Here is a 19,459-nt window from a genome sequence, read left to right as displayed (position 1 = left end):
AAATATGTTCAATACAGAGAGGGTGGGGGCGTGAAAAAGAATAAACATAGTTAAGGCCATAACAGGGCTATGCCAAATTATATGTGCTTTCTTTATCTAAAAAAAAAAAAAATCTTACCCTGTCAGGCTGAATAATTTTTTCCTTGATTTCACATAGCTTTTCCTGAATGATTTGTGATACGTAACCGGTGAGCTTATTGTTTCATACCTGTGAGGATGTTCACTGACACTGTAAAATAAGCAGTACTTACAGTTTTAGATGCCATTTCCAAAATCTCTCTCTCTCTCAAAAGGAAAAGTCTTCACAAAGGTATTGAAATCACAGAATGAAAACTACACAAAAATTTTATGAAAAATTTAATACTGCTTTGAAAAGTAACAAAAAGGCAGTTATGCTTTTGATGATTAAGTGATTCGGATGAATTTTTGATAATTATGATTATGAAAAATGTGGTTTCAGCTATTTGACAGCTGTTATAAGGCAAAATTCCTTACAATCAGTGTTTTATAGTTGAGACAGACATTACCTAGATAGACTTTATGATATGCTTCAGCTCTCAGTTTTTCAGTCTTGTGAACATATACAGATCAGTTTTCTTCAAAGACCATAACTGAAAAGAAATGAAGTTCTTGTGGCCTGTGTCTGCCTGAGAAGTGCTGTTATTATCCTTAAACCTGCTCCCTTCTTACCAAGTGTCACATTCTGTTCCTATCTGGCACTATACGAGTGCACCTTTCAAGATGGCATGTTACGTAATTATTTAGACCTTCTTTCCTAACTCAAAAACATTCTTACATTTGTGGCTCTACATTTCTCTATAGAAAATTATTAATTTGGGAAAATCTGTACAATATCAAAAAGGTATTTTTTTTCTTAACTAGTCTTAAAACCATGGGCACTGCCCATGTTCTCAGTAAATTATAAATAAATGACAATGGAACTAACGCAGTACTTGCAAGTGATAAATAAATCAATCAAAAGTTTCATGTTCACCATATTTCATAATCAATGGGGAAATAACCATATTTCATAATCAATGGGGAAATAAGCAGCAAAAGAAATATAACTAATATAAGGTTTGATGAGATCAGTGTCATACAAAAGGTGTGCATGATGAAGATGTGGATACTCAATCTGTCATGGTCAAAGATGCACTCACCGTTGCAACGAGGAATAAGGAAATAATACTACTCTGTATTAAAAAACATGAATCCTGGGACTAACAGGCAAATATGGCACCTACATTCAAAACAAGTATCTCCAAAAACTAATTCCCAGGTAAGACGGGGAAACTACCAGTTACTTTAAAACACCTGAAGTTGTTTTTTTGCAGTACACTGGAACAAACATAGGCCACATGCGGCATATCACTATGCAGTTAATTCATCAATAATATCAGTAAAGAAAGATACATGTCACTCATACTGATGATATATCATACCATCATCATATGTAGCGACTACCTGTTTATTCAGTACCATACCTGCTGGGAATTTTGTCTATGGCTACAACAAAAGCCAGAATTGAATAATGATATACAGTTAAGATAAAGCCAATAGAGAGCATTCAGCTCCTTGGTAAAACATGTCGACCTGAAACACTGACTGTTAGGAACTCTGGTAACAACGGCCAGATGTGTCTACACGATGTGATTAAATGTCCGTCAAATGAAGTGGGCACATACAGCTTCACAAATCACTGAATGTGGTAAAAGTCCAACTATATCATGGCTATTAGTCTGATGGCAGTTAACTATATGAAGACACTGAGGCATTGAAACACCACAATCAACAACTGCACGATCCATGATATGTTATCAGCTGAAAGTTTGGTGAGACACTAAAAACACAGTCACGGTGAAGTCTTCAAATGGCGTTGCACAGAACCAACCACTTGTGCTGCCATTTTCTAGTGGCTGGAGCCTGACTGTTCTGCAGCCCTAGCTATGTAGATGATGACCCTTCGTGTTTGATCTTCCACAGCATTAGTTCCATACAAGCTTTCGCATCTTCTGCACTGTCATGTCCAGATTCTAAGAGAAACAGCAAACAAATAAAATTAAATAGTTTCTTCATCTAGAAGCACTTAAGACTTATTTTGTTTTTATATATGTGCTTTATTTCAAGACAAAGACTTCAGAGACACCAGTCACAGTGTAACTGAATGGCACAATTAATTCACACTGTCATCTACTACGATGGAGTTTAAAGTAAAATTGTATATCAACTGAATTTTTAACACTTACCACTATTTTGAATATTCTTCGATAAGTATTCATTACAAAGAGTTTTCAAAGCTCTCTTGTATGGAGGGCCTTTCCTATGAGGAAACACAACACTCGTGTCCACTACTGTATCATGAATCAACTGCAACATGAAACCATATTTGTTAAAAGTGTTTCCAAATATATGTGAGCAGTAGTAGTATTTACATGCCATCCATTTTAAAGTAGAGAAATTTCTTTTAAGGTAGAGAAAAAAACTGCCATTATCATAACAAATTGGAATATATCTGCTTAGACAGAAGCAAAATAACTATTTAATGAAATTACAAATTTATGTAAGCAACTACATTGTTGTTTTGTTAGTGACTGATGTTACAAGCATATTAATCAAGTGCCCCTACCCAACCAGAAGAGACACATAGCACAAATCATACCTGAAGAGGCTCAAACACTAAGGGAGAATGGGGGGGAGGGGGGAACTGCAACAGCAAGGAGGAGTTTTGAAACAAACAAAAGTTGGCAGGCATGGTTGCTAGATGATGTCTATTAAAATGTTATGCCATTTGCACAAGATTGGCACTAGTAGTGCCACTATGGAGACACAAATCAGGTTTGCTTTAAATAAACACTGAAACGGTCGTGAGTGTTAGCTACCTCGAAGATTGGGCGTGGTGAGGTGATATCATTCAAGAATGTCATTATCAACACTTCACTGAGTTTGAACGAGGTCAAGTAATAGGGCTACGAGAACCTGAATGTTCCTTCTGCAATATTGCAGAAAGACCTAGCAGGAATGTAGCCACTGTACATGGATGTTGGCATGGTGGTCACAGAATGTACAGTTGCAAGAGGACTGGGCTTCAAATGGCTACATGACACTACCAAGAGAGAGAAGACCATCACGTTTGGCGTATAACTCTGGTGCATCATACACCATTTGCAGCAGCAATTTGACCAGCACTTGGCACCACAATGAAATGTTACAACTTGGTTATTTCAAAGACAGCTCCGAGCTAGACACCCTGTAGTGTGCATTCCACTGACCCGAAACCACCACACCATTTGTGACTTCAGTGGTGTCAAGCAAAAGCTCTTTGGAGGGCAGGGTGGAGGTCTGCCGTGTTTTCAGTTGAATGCTGGTTCTGCCTCCGTGCCAGTGATGGTTGTGTGTTGTTTTGAAGGAGGCCAGTTGAGAGCCTCCAACTGTGTGCTAAACACACTGGACCTACACATGTAGTTATGGCCTGGGGGGTGATTTTGTACCACAGCAGGAGCCCTCTCATGGTTATCCCCCACACACTGACAGTAAATCTGTATATCACGCTGGCGATTCGAGTAGTTGTGCTGCTATTCATGAACAGTATTCCAGGGGGTGTTTTCCAACAGTGTCGACGTGTTGATTTGGCCTGCTCCATCACCAAATCTGTCTCCAATCAAGCACATATGGGACATCATCGGATGGCAACTCCCACGTCATTCACAAACAGCATTAATCATCCCTACATTGATCGACCAAGTACAACAGACATGGAACTCCATCCCACAAACCGACATCTGGCACCTGTATAACACAATGCATGCACATATGCATGCTTGTTTTCCATTTCACATTTGCAATGGCTTATCTCACATTTAAATAAAGCTGTGATCTTGCAATATTAATCACTTAAATTTGTTACCTAGACAAATGTATTCCCAAAATTTCATTATTCTACATTGATTATTTTTTACTGTTTGATTTTTTCCCCATCAGTCTGCAATTTCAAACCAGCAAAAGTAGTCTGATGGTAACAATAATACACATTAATCATAATACACTAAATGAAACTCGAAGTGTAAGATTCATTGAGGTCCAGATTGATAACAAACTCAAATGAACTTAGGGCATAGATAAGTTAATGAATAAGCTCAGTTCAACATGTTTTGTGCTTGGCAGTATCTCCCAATATGTTTATTTGACCAATGTCTTACCTTGTTTTGTACCCTGTCACTGCCAGTTGTTTCATGGAATTATCTTCTGCACAATGCATCTAAAGTAAATATAATATTTATTCTGGAAGAACAAGCAGTTAGAATGCTGTGTAAAGTACAAGGGGAGCAGGGCATAAGTAACTACTATAAATACGTAATCACTTTAACAAATATTAATATATTTGTTTAAAACAACTGTTTTTTTTTCTTGCAGTGGTTGAAATTGAACTTTATGGATAGACTTCTTGCAGTGGTTGAAATTGATCTTTATGGATAGACATATGCCAGAGAATGAATGGGCTCAGGTGGACTGTCGATCTGAAGTGTGGCATTCTTCAATACTTGTTTGGGTTTGGCATTATTGCCGGGAACTGTCTGCAGAAGATTGTGACCATCGGAGAACAGAGAAATCATGCTAGGCTGGTTCGCAGACATCCCCTTGTTGTTTCCAAACAAAATTTGGAGTAAGGGTGTGTTTCATGTGAGAGGATTTGTAAACCATCATAATTCCTATGACTGGATAAAGGTTTCTCCACATGCCACCAATGAGTAAATGCAATATCAGTCCCATGTAAAAGCATGGTGTGGTATGACATCAAATCAACACATCAGTCTGTTCCTTCTTCAAAGAGCAGTTAACACGGACTAGCCATTTGGGAAACCAGGCTTGGCTTTATCCAAGATGGTGCCCTGCCACATTTTGTAATCAGTGTAAGCAAACGGCTGGATGATTATTTTCTGGGGCATTGATCAAGTTGCTGTGGGCCTCATCAACACAGAGTTCTATTCTGACACTTTACAACTTCTTGTGCCAAAGGGCAGAGGAGGAAGTTATCAGACCAGACCGTGTAGTATGCTGGATGATTTGGATGCTTGTATCACGCACGTTGCCAGCAGAGTACCAAAAAAGTTGCTGTTGAAGTTGGTTGAGAACATTCCCAAATGATTGAAGAAACTGGTCAAAAATGCTGGCAACTATGTGGTATTCACCTGTAAAAACAATCTGTACTGTTGTGCTGATCATGATAAAACTTGATTCAGTAAAATAAGAACAATTATTTTGATATATAGTTGCAGTTTCCTGTACGCACTCACTTTCTACCCACCCTGATAGGTAATACCACATTCTGAAGAAAATGATCTAGATCATGTTGAGCACTACAGCTCGTTGACATTAATATAATGAAAGCCACCACATACATACATACATACATACATTAATCCTGGTTCCATAGATCATGAATACAACATTTTGTAATGATGTGGAACATGTCACTTTAACATAAGTTTTTTTTACACAAAGTAATTATTATTATTATTATTATTATTATTCATTTACTACTTCATGTCTAAGAATTCATCTATTGAGTAGAAGGAGAGTTGTCATTCAGAAATTCTTTTAATTTGCTTTTAAATGTTGGTAGGCTATTTGTCAGACTTTTAATACTTTGGCAAATGACAAGACTTTTGTGGCAGCATAATTCACCCCTTTCTGTGCCAAAGTGAGGTTTAATCCAGAATAGCGAATATCATCCTTTCTTCTAGTGTTGTAGCTATGCACTTCGCTGTTATTTTTGAATTGGGATGGGTTATTAATGACAAATTTCATAAAGTGAATATATGTATTGTGAAGGTACTGTGAATGTCCCAAGTTCCTTAAATAAATGTCTGCAAGGTGGTCTTAGGTGGGCTCCAGCTATTATTCTGATTACACGCTTTTGTGCAATGAATACTTCCTCTCTTAATGACGAATTGCCCCAAAATATGATGTCATATGAAAGCAGCGAATAAAAATAGGCATAGTAGGCTAATTTACTGATATGTTTATCGCCAAAATTTGCAATAACCCCAATAGCATGAGTAGCTGAACCTAACCATTTCAGCAGATCATCGATGTGTTTCTTCCAATTCAATTTCTCATCAATGCACACACCCATAAATTTTGAGTCTTCTACCTTAGCAACAGACTTCCGTTCATAGTCTATATTTATCAATGGTGTTATGCCATTTACTGTACAGAATTGTATAAACTGTGCTTTCTCAAAATTTAGTGAGAGTCCATGTGCAGAGAACCACTTAATAATTTTCTGAAAGACATTATTTGCAATTTCCTCTGCTGATTCTTGCTTCTTGGGTGTGATTACTATACTTGTATCATCAGCAAAAAGAACTAATTTTGCATCTTCATGAATATAGAGTGGCAAGTCGTTAATATATATTAAGAACAATAAGGGACCCAAGACTGAACCCTGTGGGACACCATTCTTGATACCTCCTCAGTTACAGGACTCTGCTGGTTTTTGTAGACTATCTGTACTTTTACTTTCAACTTTCTGCATTCTTCCAGTTAAGTATGAATTAAACCATTTGTGCACTGCCCCACTCATGCCACAATACTTAAGTTAAGCAGTTAGTTGACTCTGCACCACAAAAACTGTCTGCGAAGAAAGCTTAACATAGCAAAAAACAAAAAAAAATGTTGACTGAGGTAATGTCTAAGGGGTTTACTACGTTTCAGAAAAAATTATGGACCTAAAAAAACCCACTGTATATAATATTTCAACATTTAAGGTTGGTTGCATAGACCTTAATGAAAATGAAAATATAAACTTAAGGCAAACATTTTCTTGATTCAGAATATGAGGAAAATGAAAAGAAAAAGAAGAATCTCACCATTACTGCCTGCACAGGAGACCAACACAGAAAGAAACTGTGGATATGTCACTAATAATTTGATGCACATGAGTACAGCCTGAGTTTTGACAGGCATAATACAAAATATGAGCTAAAACATAATAAAACATAACCAGAAACTGACAAAGTAACTTACTGTGTTCTTTAAGGGAATGGAAGAATGAAAACAACAAACTGCAATAAAGCAGCAAATACTTCAACTACTGTCGTTATTGGTGGCCAAGATCAAGAGGAAACACATTTTTCACCTCCTTCACCATGCCCACTAGCATCGAGAAGGTAATACTCAGTATGGTTCTCCAAATCACTACATGTGAATACTAGAATGATTATAAGCAAGGCCGATAGCACAACACTGCCCTTTTAATTCTCTAAGTGCAGTAGCAATATTTTGGCTCTAATTTCGCTGACACTATGTCCTTTTCTTTCTATGTTCTCCAAACCTTCCTCCTTTCTATTCTCCGACTTTCAGTTATCTATCATTGTCAATGTGAGGCAAACTGCTTTGAAATTTCCTATGTATTGTTGTTCAAATTTTCATTATCTATGTTTTTCTTAGCACACTCTCAATATTTGAAACAACAAATGTATTAAATATTTAAGAGCTTAATTTATTTTTAGCTATGATGTTACCATTACTCTGGTACACGACAGAGAAAGTGATTTAATATGAAATACACAATACCTTCAGTGCCCTGAAGTCACTGTCCAGACTATGCCCAATTAAAATTGTCTGGGAGTTAATGAAACTCAATAATGCAGACTGTACATCATATATTGAAGTTGTAACATCCCGTAACTGCTCCTCTGTTATACCACTAAAGCTGAAATTAAAAACAAAAAAATGTATAAGAATCCTTTCTCCTCATGTAACAATGGCAATAATAAACAATTTGATTATTCTATCATTCTGTGGAGCTGCCACACAGGTTGCCAACTGAGAGATGTCAGCTCTCCTGCCTGTTGTGTTCTCTTCTTACTGTATTGCTATTGACACATTATCCACTATACATGTTACAGGAAGTGCTCACTGTTTTCACAGTTATCACTTGCATTGCACCTGCCATAGCATCATACCAGAACAACAATTACTACACATGTATCTACCATTGACATGACTTATGAGGCAACACTGCAGTTGTTCCAGATATCTGCTGTAACATGACTCATTCATGTTCTTCATAATCTTTTCCACTTTTTTTTCACAGATAATTTTATTTTGGAACCATAGCTGATTTTTTCCCCTTGAAATAACTCTCCCACAGCTACACAAGTACAATAGTGGAGATATTGCTGCCAGTTGTCTACAGTATTGTTTGGTTGAAAAGATTTTACAGCAGGTGCTGAAACTTGAATGCTTCCACTTGATTTTCCCCCACTGACTGAAAACTAGGGCAAGTATGAAACAGTGGATAAAAGATGGAATGGATCCCTTTCTTACTTGCCAGTCAAAACATCACTTTTACTGCTCCCAAGTATAACAAAACATCCATTTTTTCTGATGATATAAGAAATTAAACACCTTTCTGACACTGGACACTGAAATGATTATAAATACCATAATAAATTACTCTATATGTAAAATGGTTGGTTGGTTGGTTTGTTTGGGGAAGGAGACCAGACAGCGTGGTCATCGGTCTCATCGGATTAGGGAAGGATTGGGAAGGAAGTCGGCCGTGCCCTTTCAGAGGAACCATCCTGGCATTTGCCTGGAGTGATTTAGGGAAATCACGGAAAACCTAAATCAGGATGGCCGGACGCGGGATGGAACCGTCGTCCTCCCGAATGCGAGTCCAGTGTCTAACCACTGCGCCACCCCGCTCGGTATATATGTAAAATGATTAGAAATACGAAGAAATTACTCTATATGCACCATGTGTACCCAAAGAAATGTTGCAAATAAAGCTTACTACTTTTTTTCTCAGTTACTAAGAGAATGGCTGACAGAACTTGCACACAGACTTTTCTCCGATCACAGAACTCCAACTTCTGGATAAACGGTGGTCCATCAATTTAAAGTAATACTTACAATCCACAGGATTTTCCACTGCAAATACTGTCTCTAGAAAAAATTATATTCTTAAAATTTACATAACATATGAGGTAATAATGAGTAGTTCGAGACGTCAGTCATAAAGCCATATGCCCATCATGAGCTTCTAATTGGAAAGCCAAAAAATAATTTAATTAATTTATCTCACATGTGTAACATCATGATGTGTGAAAAGGGTAAGACAACATAACAGACACAACACTAAAAAAAACTGAAATGCAGAATCTACAACAGATATTTATGAAGGGGGAAAAAAAAACTACACTTAAGAACAAACAATCGTTTCACACATGTTACTTGAATACATCTCACAAAAAGTAAAAGTTAAATTAGTGACATACACATGACTCAAATAGATGAGGGGAGTGACATTGACAAAATAAACTGGTATCACACTCAAGAGTCCAAAATAATACCAATTTCTCAGCATATAAATCAGAACAATATCAACATTTTCCAGGGTTGGAATTACCTCATGCTACAAAAGTGTGAAATGTCTTATGGATTAAAAGGCTTTCCTGCTCAACAGTATTGTGTTTACCAAGACTGAATGTTAATAGAAATAGTGGTGTAAGTCAGTTTACTTTAGATTTTGAGTACCACCTTGCATATACAATAGGAATCTACCCTCTTAAATGTGCAACAGTGGCATATGTCATACTGCTGGTGCTTACATGTAGATAGCAACAATAAACAGAGACATACAAGTTTCATTTAGAGACTGAGCAACACTGATATAAAGATCAGAAAGTGAATCCTCTGCCCAAATGTCTATATACTTGGACGAGAATACCAAAGTGATTGATAGCCAAACAGTTGCACACAGAAAAGAGTGATATTGGAAGTTCAGCATTAACATAATTTCACACTTCCTCTTAACATGCAGTGTTGAGCTCACTTAGAAGGATCAAACTAGTTTCATCACTTTTCTGTGCATTTTCATTGCTAGTTTCCACCAGTCCATTGCGTAAAATGAATACGCTGTACGGAGAAATAAAATATGCAATGAAACTGAATCAGAACAGTTACATATAGAGTCACGACTGCTATCTGCAGCTGATAGTTGTAACCAACACCAGAGATCCCAGAGTCATACGACAATGGTAAACACAACAGAAGTTGTAGCCAAGGGCGTTCTCTAATTGCTTCTTGGTGTGTGTGTGTGTGTGTGTGTGTGTGTGTGTGTGTGTGTGTGCGCGCGCGCGCGCGCGCACTGATGCAGGCTGTGGCTGAAAGCTATATGCGAGTGTAGTGTCTTTTAATCGTGAATGTCTGCAACTTGACATGTCTTCTTTCCAGTAAATAGCAGTCTACCTTCTTCTACATTGTTGATATTACTACCTGGAGTTTCCAATGTTTGGTACTAGTGTGATTTATAATAATGATAGTAACTATTCCAGTATCAAAAACTCTTCTGCAATATCTGATGCAACCTACAACAAAGGTGAATTGATGTATTTTACTCGTTAACACCAACTGTGGCCAATCCATCAAATTTCAAGAGTTCTTGTGCTCGTTCAGCTACCATGGATGCAGGAGTGCAAAGTAAGAGAGGTTATCAAGACAATTCAATTCTCCAACAATATGAACAGGTAGGATGGCTACAAGCTTGTTAATGTCCCTGCTGTCACAGATTCCAGTCCATGCATGTGTTTATCAGCCAGCATCTCCTGAAGACCCAGGTTCAACAGGTTAAACAAATGACCATAAAGAACTGCCATACAAAACTGACGTATCGCTGCAGGATAATGCTGCTAATTTACTGTTGCCTGACAAATACCTGCCGATGTAGTAAAGGAAACGGCCTTCTGTACGACCTTGTCTACAGTCATGTCCAATGATGTTCCAGAACAGGGACTTCGGTTGATGCATGACAATCATAATAGCATCATATATAGAGAAGACTGTCATCAGAATCCAGCAGTTTCATTACCCTGAAGAGGAACATTGGAAGGATGTATGTCGAATAAAACTGCTGCTCATCTTATAAATCCCTTGTTAACGGGACGACTGTTTCATAATTTTAATTTAGATCATCAGAAACAGACCATGAACAATATTACGCAAAGACCATATGACACACATAGAAAGCATCCAGAAAACCGAATACTTACATTATGCAGTCAGGCCACTTGTACAGTCCAATCCCAAGCCTCTTTTTAAAATTCGGAAAATTATGCAAAAAGCAATAGTTATGGATCGAAAAAAGGCGGGTGTGTGAAACTAGGACTTATGAATGAACAGGATGAGAGGAAAGATTATAAAGCACCACCAGGAATGGGGAGGGACAAAGTATTGAATAAACAGTGCCTCGGCTGAAGCTGCACTGGCATGGAATGCTGCGACTGCCATACACAGACTGGACATCAAAACAAACTCCACAGGAAGTGGCGCATGCACAGAAGCATGAATAACCTCTGTTAACTTTAAGGAACTGGGTGTACGAAAATAAGCATACTAATAAAAGTAGCAACTGTCCAAGTGAATAACTTATAGACATAAAGATAAAAGCCTGGAACCTGTTGGTAGCCATTCACAAACATAACATTTAGAATTAAATAATCTTGAAAACTGTTACAATTTCCTTAAAACTTCCAAAAAAAAAACCATTTTAAAAAGACGTTTAAAAAGGGCGAATAGCCATAGTAAAGGCACCAAGTAAGAGGAGGTGAGGGGGAGAGAACGAATGAACCAGGCTATTTATTTAAGTAATCAAAGCTGGCCAAATGGCTTTATGCCTTAACTCAGTTTGAGAATGTTGTGTTTAGTTTGAAGGTTTTCTTAATGTATGAAACAGCTTCAACTCTTCCAACATATTAAGAACATTATTCTTGCATTCTGTATGCAAAATTGTGAGACCAGATGTAATGCAAGAAACTGAGTGACCCATTTCAGATACATGTAAACTCAAGGCAGAAGTGGGACCCAAATCAGAAATATGTTCCCTGATCATAACTTCATAGGACCTTCCAGTTTGGCCTATGTACTTAGACTGGCAATCATCACAGGCAATGCTGCAAACACCTGACGACATGTAGAGCTCCCGTTTCATCCTCTCCCTGTGTTTAAACCACAGCCCATTATTCTTAGGAAAGAAATATGTTGGGAAGATATCTGAAACCCTCCATAGCATGGAATCCTATGATAAGAAACATTCCTAAGCCCCCTGTCCCACACAGGGAATAATGTTGATGAAATATCCTGTTGACCCTGAGTCAGAGCAATCATTTGACTCTTTTCCTTTCTATTTTTTAAAATGTTCTTGTTAATACTGCTAATACTAATGGGTACCAAATAGATTTTGTCCAGAGTATTAACAAGAGCATATTAAAAAAGAAAAAGGAAACAAGCCACATGACTGCACTGACCCAGGGTCAACAGGATATTTTGTCTACATCATTCCTTCTGCAGGAGAATGGCCCTGGGAACATTTATCATAGGATGCTGTACTATGGAAGGGTTTCAGATAGAGTGGGTATACAGTTGGCTACAAAAGATATCGTTCCATCAGATTTCATTCCCAATAATAACAGGCTGTTGTTTAAACATAGGAAGAGTGTGAAACAGTAGTCCCACAAGTCGTCAGGTGTTTACATCATCACCGGTGAAGATTGCCAGTCTAAGTATATAGGCCAAAGTGGAAGATCTTTGCAATTAGGTTTAAAGAACATATTTCTGGTTCGGGTTCCAGTTCTGCCCTGCGTTTGCATTTATTTGAAATTGGTCACTCAATTTCTTGTATTACACCTGCTCTCACAATTTTACATATGAAACGCAGTGATGGCGTTCTTAATGTCTTGGAAGGGTCGGAGATCTTTTGTGCATTAAGCCAACCTGCAAACCAAACAACGAATTCTAAAATGAATTAAAGCATAAAGCTGTTTTGGAAAACTTTGATTACTTATAGAGCCTTGTTCATAATCACCCTCTGTCCCTTTTCTTCTGTTCTTGGGTGCTTTACTAGGGCTATTCCCCCCTTTTTAAAGATTATTTAATTCTAAATGTTATACATGTAAATGACCCTCATCAGGTTCTACGCTTTTATTCTTATGCTTATAAGTTATTCACTTGACAATTGCCATTTTTATTGTATGTTTATTATTGTACGCCTGGTTCCCAACCACTTCCTTAAAGTTATCAGAGCTTATTCATGCTTCCACGCATGCGGTGTTCCCTGTGGGGCCTATGCTTTGATATTCAATCAACCAGTGTATGGCAGTTGCAGTGTTCCATGCTAGGACAGCTTCAGTTGAAGTACTGTTGCTCTATACTTTGTCCCCCCCATTTCTGGTGAATTTTATAGTCTTTTCTCTCATCCCATTTGTTCATAGGTTCCAGTGTCATGCCTGCCCCCCCCCCTCCCCTCCCCTCCCCACCCCTCTCTCTCTCTCTCTCTCTCTCTCTCTCTCTCTCTCTCTCTCTCTCTCTCTCTCTCAAATACATGACTACCACTTTTTGTGAAATTTTCCAAATTTGAAACAGAAGGTTAGGATCAGACTGTAAAAGTGGCCTCATCACATAATGTAAATATTTGGCCTCTATCTTCTTTTTATTCACATTTGCATCTGATGATGTAGTTTAAAATTACAGAAACCAGTCACATCTTTAACAAAGAATTTATAACAACTGCAGCTGTTTTTATTCAACATGCAGAAGTTTGGCTGTGGATGCCCATCCAGTAATTTGTTATGCTGTGTTACAAAATGGCATGACCAAATAAAAAAAAAATTGAACTGACACTGGCCTTGCAAGCCTGAGCTGGTATCAAATGTAACAACACGATTTTCCTTCAGCAGCTATCCTGGCAGAATCCAGAACCTGTATGAGAGTGAAATCTGTTCAGTCATTCAGTAACAGTTCATTAGTAGGGCCATCTAGAATGGCTACAGCATGGCCAAATGGATTTTACGTTCAGATTATAAAACATGCTTATACGTAAACTTAATTTCTTTGTTGTACATTGTAAGATCTTGATGTATTTTGAATGACAACTTCATTTCTTTGTTGGCTGTAAATTAACTGTTTCATAATATACAGGGTGTTACAAAAAGGTATGGTCAAACTTTCAGGAAACATTCCTCACACACAAAGAAAGAAAATATGTTACGTGGACATGTGTCCGGAAACACTTACTTTTCATGTTAGAGCTCATTTTACTACTTCTCTTCAAATCACATTAATCATGGAATGGAAACACACAGCAACAGAACGTACCAGCGTGACTTTCAAACACTTTGTTACATTACAGGAAATGTTCAAAATGCCCTCTGTTAGCGAGGATACATGCAGCCACCCTCCAAAAAAATGGCTCTGAGCACTATGGGACTTAACAGCTGTGGTCATCAGTCCCCTAGAACTTAGAACTACTTAAACCTAACTAGCCTAAGGACATCACACACATCCATGCCCGAGGCAGGATTCGAACCTGCGACCGTAGCAGTCGCGCGGTTCCGGACTGCGCGCCTAGAACCGCGAGACCACCGCGGCCGGCAGCCACCCTCCGTCGCATGGAATCCCTGATGCGCTGATGCAGCCCTGGAGAATGGCGTATTGTATGACAGCCATCCACAAAACGAGCACAAAGAGTCTCTACATTTGGTACCGGGGTTGGGTAGACAAGAGCTTTCAAATGCCCCCATAAATGAAAGTCAAGAGGGTTGAGGTCAGGAGAGCGTGGAGGCCATGGAATTGGTCCGCCTCTACCAATCCATCGGTCACTGAATCTGTTGTTGAGAAGCATACGAACACTTCGATTGAAATGTGCAGGAGCTCCATCGTGCATGAACCACATGTTGTGTCGTACTTGTAAAGGCACATCTTCTAGCAGCACAGGTAGAGTATCCCATATGAAATCATGATAACGTGCTCCATTGAGCGTAGGCGGAAGAACATGGGGACCAATCAAGACATCACCAACAATGCTTGCCCAAACATTCACAGAAAATTTGTGTTGATGACGTGATTGCACAATTGCGTGCGGATTCTCATCAGCCCACACATGTTGATTGTGAAAATTTACAATTTGATCATGTTGGAATGAAGCATCATCTGTAAAGAGAACATTTGCACATTGACACATTGCTGGATGAACCATTCCCAGAAATGTACCCGTGGAGACCAATCAGCTGCTGATAGTGCCTGCACACGCTGTACATGGTACGGAAACAACTGGTTCTCCCATAGCACTCTCCATACAGTGACGTGGTCAATGTTACCTTGTACAGCAGCAACTTCTCTGACGCTGACATTAGGGTTATCGTCAACTGCACGAAGAATTGCCTCGTCCATTGCAGGTGTCCTTGTCGTTCTAAGTCTTCTCTTGTTGCAAGTCATAGGCTGGAATGTTCCGTCCTCCCTAAGACGCTGATCAATTGCTTTGAACGTCTTCCTGTTGGGACACCTTTGTTCTGGAAATCTGTCTCGATACAAATGTACCGCGCCACGGCTATTGCCCCGCGCTAATCCATACATCAAATGGGCATCTGCCAACTCCGCATTTGTAAAAATTGCTCTGACTGCAAAACCACGTTCGTGATGAACACTAACCTGTTGATGCTACGTACTGATGTGCTTGATGCTAGTACTGTAGAGCAATGAGTCGCATGTCAACACAAGCACTAAAGTCAACATTACCTTCCTTCAACTGGGTCAACTGGCGGTGAATCGAGGAAGTACAGTACATACTGACGAAACTAAAATGAGCTCTAACATGGAAATTAAGCGTTTCCGGACACATGTCCACATAACATCTTTTCTTTATTTGTGTGTGAGGAATGTTTCCTGAAAGTTTGGCCGTACCTTTTTGTAACACCCTGTAGATGTAATGTCTTTGAAGCAGAAACACTAGATAATGGGCTTGAAACCTGAAATGCAACACACATAAAATAAAATTTTGTGAAACATAGGCAACAAAGTGTGTTTTCTTGTGAAACTATTTACAAGGTTTCACCATGAATCCACAATCAAGCCACATAAAACTGGAGGTTATTCCTGTTACAGTTACTTCAACTGGTATCATCAATTGTGTGTGGTACATATTTAGGCATATAAATTACAATATATGCCACAAGACATCTTGTAACAAAATCATATTTATACACAAAAAGAAACATGAGTACCAAAATGTAAAACATTAAAGTAATGCTGGAAAAACATAGTACATTTTACTTTAGTTGTTATTTGTCAAACATTTTTGATGGAAAGACTATACAATAGGTTGACGACAGCGATTTGCATATATTAAAAATAAGTTTACAAGTTTCACTTAAAAATTGATCAATATCGGACAGATACGCTACAACATATGTCAAAACTCGTAAACTGTTTTTCAGTATACTAGCAAGTACTAAAAAATGGAAAAAAAGACTAAGATTGATTTACCGTGTATTATAATCAATTATTGGATTTTTTGGTTTCACTAGAGTTTCATAAACAGTTTTGTACTTTCGATCAATGACAGTGACTCTGGTTAATTCCAGTCCCATTGTTGTGTAACACATCTCACAGTCCAGTGCATACACTCCATAGTCACCATCTGCAACCTCTGTTTCCCTTGGTAGAGTCCTCACAAATCCTCGGAGGTTACTTGGATTGAAATTTGATGACACATGGCAATCACTATGATTACATCCTGCTGCACCAATGCCTTCACTGCAACAGAGGTACCTCTCTTGCCACGAGCCATTAACTAGAAAAATAAAAGACAACTGGAACAATTATTGCAATTCTGGCCTTTTCTTTAATTTACTTGCAACTTAAGCCAAAAAAAGCATGAATCAGATACTGTTGTAAAGGACTGAAAATAGATTTACAGTTAAATTACACCACCTGAGAAAAAAAGTGAATCACACAGGAAGGTTGCAGGAAACGAAATGGAACTTCATACGTTGAGAGTGTGTGTGTGTGTGTGTTGTTATTGCAGTGATCACAAAATCGAGCCAAATCTATAAAAACCTTGGCAGTACGAGGCAAGTTATTGGGATAATTTCGCACCCCTTCTGGCCTGGCTGTACGCACTGAACCAGTTGGGAAGGGTGTATAAAGCCATTGTATCCTCTCCCAAGGAAATCTGTCCCACAACTGTTGTAACTGGTTCCTGGTATCCTGGATACAAGCATTAGCATGAATTTGAAGTTCGAGCTGGTTCTACATTTTCAACTGGGGACAGATCTGGGGATTGTGCTAGCCACAGAAGTACCTCAACATCATGCAGATAGTTTATAAAGGCACATGCCATGGGTGGACATGCACTGACCTGTTGAAAAGTGGCAGTACCATATTGCCACATGACACGTATCACATAAGGATGCCAGTGGCATACCATTGTGCCATAAGAGATCACTACCAACCATTATTACCTGAAGTCATACCAACTGCCTCCCCTCATCAACATGCCAGGAATAACAAACACCACTGTGCCTCTTGAAAACATTGGAAGAATAGTACCTCTCACCAGGTCACAACCATAGTCACCGATGGTGAGAGTCAGAGGTAATGCAGAACTGCGATTGTTCACTGAACACTATGTGACGTCACATCAGCAGTCCAAGCTTCTCAGTCATGGTACCATCCCAAATGCAGTGGTTGTGCTGTGGTGTTAATGGCAGCCTACGCATGGGATCATAATTCCCTATTCCAGCTGTTGCTAGTCTCTGATCAACAATGCAGGATGACTCAGAATGTTGCATGGAGTCCATTGTCTATTATTGTTCTGGCATAGACATGAACGGGTTGTGATGTGGTCGGGGCACAATGCAGTGATCCTCCCTTGTGGCAGTCAGCCATGGTCAATGAGTATTCCTGCCCCAACATTCCCATGCCGTTCACCAGCAGGCCGCTGTCACATTTTTATGACCTGCAAATATGGATACTGCACGATTTGACCTGCAGGCCAAATGGAGACCTAAAATGAGTTCCCTTTCAAACCATGTCAGATGCTAATAACACAGCCTCACACAGCATATCCATGCCCTTCACAGTGATCACTGAACATCTGATGCTGTTGACACCCATTTTACATCCTGCCAGGCCTGGCAACAACACTAACCTCAAGCAGTACTAATGCACTCTAGTGGCTTGTCTACCTGTCACAGACAATTGCAAATCTGATCATTTACATACCCACTGATGGTGTGTACATGTACTAAGTTACATTTCCATCTGACCATGTTTTCTGGGTGCTTCACTTTTTTCATCACATAGTGGGCAAGAAAAATTATGGACAGGCAAAATAGCAAAACAGTTGGACAAAAATTTCATGAAATGTATGAATATAAAAAACAATGTGCAGTGAAAGAAAATTGTGAGTCTATGTGCTGCATTCCTTGTTTGTCTGAATTTTACAGCACAGAGTAGTACAAAAATTTAACAAATTTGACAAACAGTATCCTATTGCCTGTACACCAATCACCACTTAGAGAAGATGAGAGGTAGGAGAACTGGTTCTTAATAACGTGGCATTAATAGGTCAACATGAGACTTCCAATGGTTGCATTAGAAGAGCCTTGAGTTTTATTTTAGTACTCAACTTCATTAAATACATCATGACTAGATACACTGGCCAGTCATTTCAGTAACATTGTTGTCTTATTCACATTTGAAAGTCAAGGTAATCATTTTACAATGGAAATGGCAGGATAGAAGTATTAGCCAATTTATTTCATTGTCACTTTTTAGTATATGCACTTATGCACTATGTGGTATTTTTGCGTGAATTATATTTTCTTTTTGTCTAAAATGAGATAGAGCACCTACAGGATTTTTGTGTCACCAACAGCTGGTTGCTGTCCCTCACTTTCATAACTTATCTTGCCTATGACACATGCCCCTGTACTTCAACAACAACGTCACAATACATAAAGTAAGAACTATTTTGCTGTACTATGACCTATACAAGCCTCCATGACTGCTCTATCTTTGACACACTTTATCTGAGTTTCTGCATTCTCTGATACCTTGTAAATGACACCACATTCATTGCCTTTGAAGGTGTAAAAGGTAGTTTTATAAATAACGGACCTGTCTCACTTTAGGTTGTATAATTAATGGTGTATATGTTGCTCAGAGAATCAGCCAGAGGAATTTCAGTTCATGATCATATTTTGTCTGTTCCAGTGCTTAATTCTGAATCAAATAGAGCAAATATGTTCAGCAAAAGGATCTCTTAGATACAGAAAAAGAAAATTGTGGAGCAGCCAAGCCTGTTATCCTGCTTACCCCTTCCTGTCTATTGTTGAAAAATTACAGAGCTCATTAAAATAATAACAAAGATTAATTTTAAAAATACTGCTTTTTTGTTGCTAAATGTAATAGGAAACTGACAGTGAGGGGCGGTAGTGGACTCCAGGCATGATTAAAGACAGCCTCCTACTTTACACCAGGTGTCATTAAGTTACACTTTGCAAGGTTCACAGAAGGCCTCACAGCTTACTGACAATAAATAAATATCTATTTCAGTGATAAGTGAATAATTATATAACCTACCAGCAACTGTGGAACAGACAAGATCCTGTTTGCT

The 19,459-nt window shown here is 38.6% G+C and overlaps 1 protein-coding gene across 1 annotated transcript in view; it reads right to left on the bottom strand.

The window, feature by feature from the left end:
- Window positions 1–342: 342 nt before the first annotated feature.
- The window catches only part of LOC126469754 (RNA exonuclease 1 homolog), a 223,285-nt gene continuing 204,168 nt past the window's right edge, over window positions 343–19,459 (bottom strand). Inside the window, exons 11-14 of the mRNA XM_050096969.1 lie at window positions 16,324–16,630; window positions 7,576–7,714; window positions 2,247–2,367; window positions 343–2,033 (exon numbers count right to left, since the gene is read on the bottom strand). Of these exons, the coding sequence (XP_049952926.1) occupies window positions 1,945–2,033; window positions 2,247–2,367; window positions 7,576–7,714; window positions 16,324–16,630 (656 nt within the window). The 3' untranslated portion in view covers window positions 343–1,944. The remainder of the gene's footprint in view (window positions 2,034–2,246; window positions 2,368–7,575; window positions 7,715–16,323; window positions 16,631–19,459) is intronic.

Source organism: Schistocerca serialis, chromosome 3 (assembly GCF_023864345.2).
Source record: "Schistocerca serialis cubense isolate TAMUIC-IGC-003099 chromosome 3, iqSchSeri2.2, whole genome shotgun sequence".
NCBI classification, from domain to species: domain Eukaryota; kingdom Metazoa; phylum Arthropoda; class Insecta; order Orthoptera; family Acrididae; genus Schistocerca; species Schistocerca serialis.
Note: the sequence above shows the minus strand (reverse complement) of the source record. Positions and strands in the feature narration are given on the sequence as shown.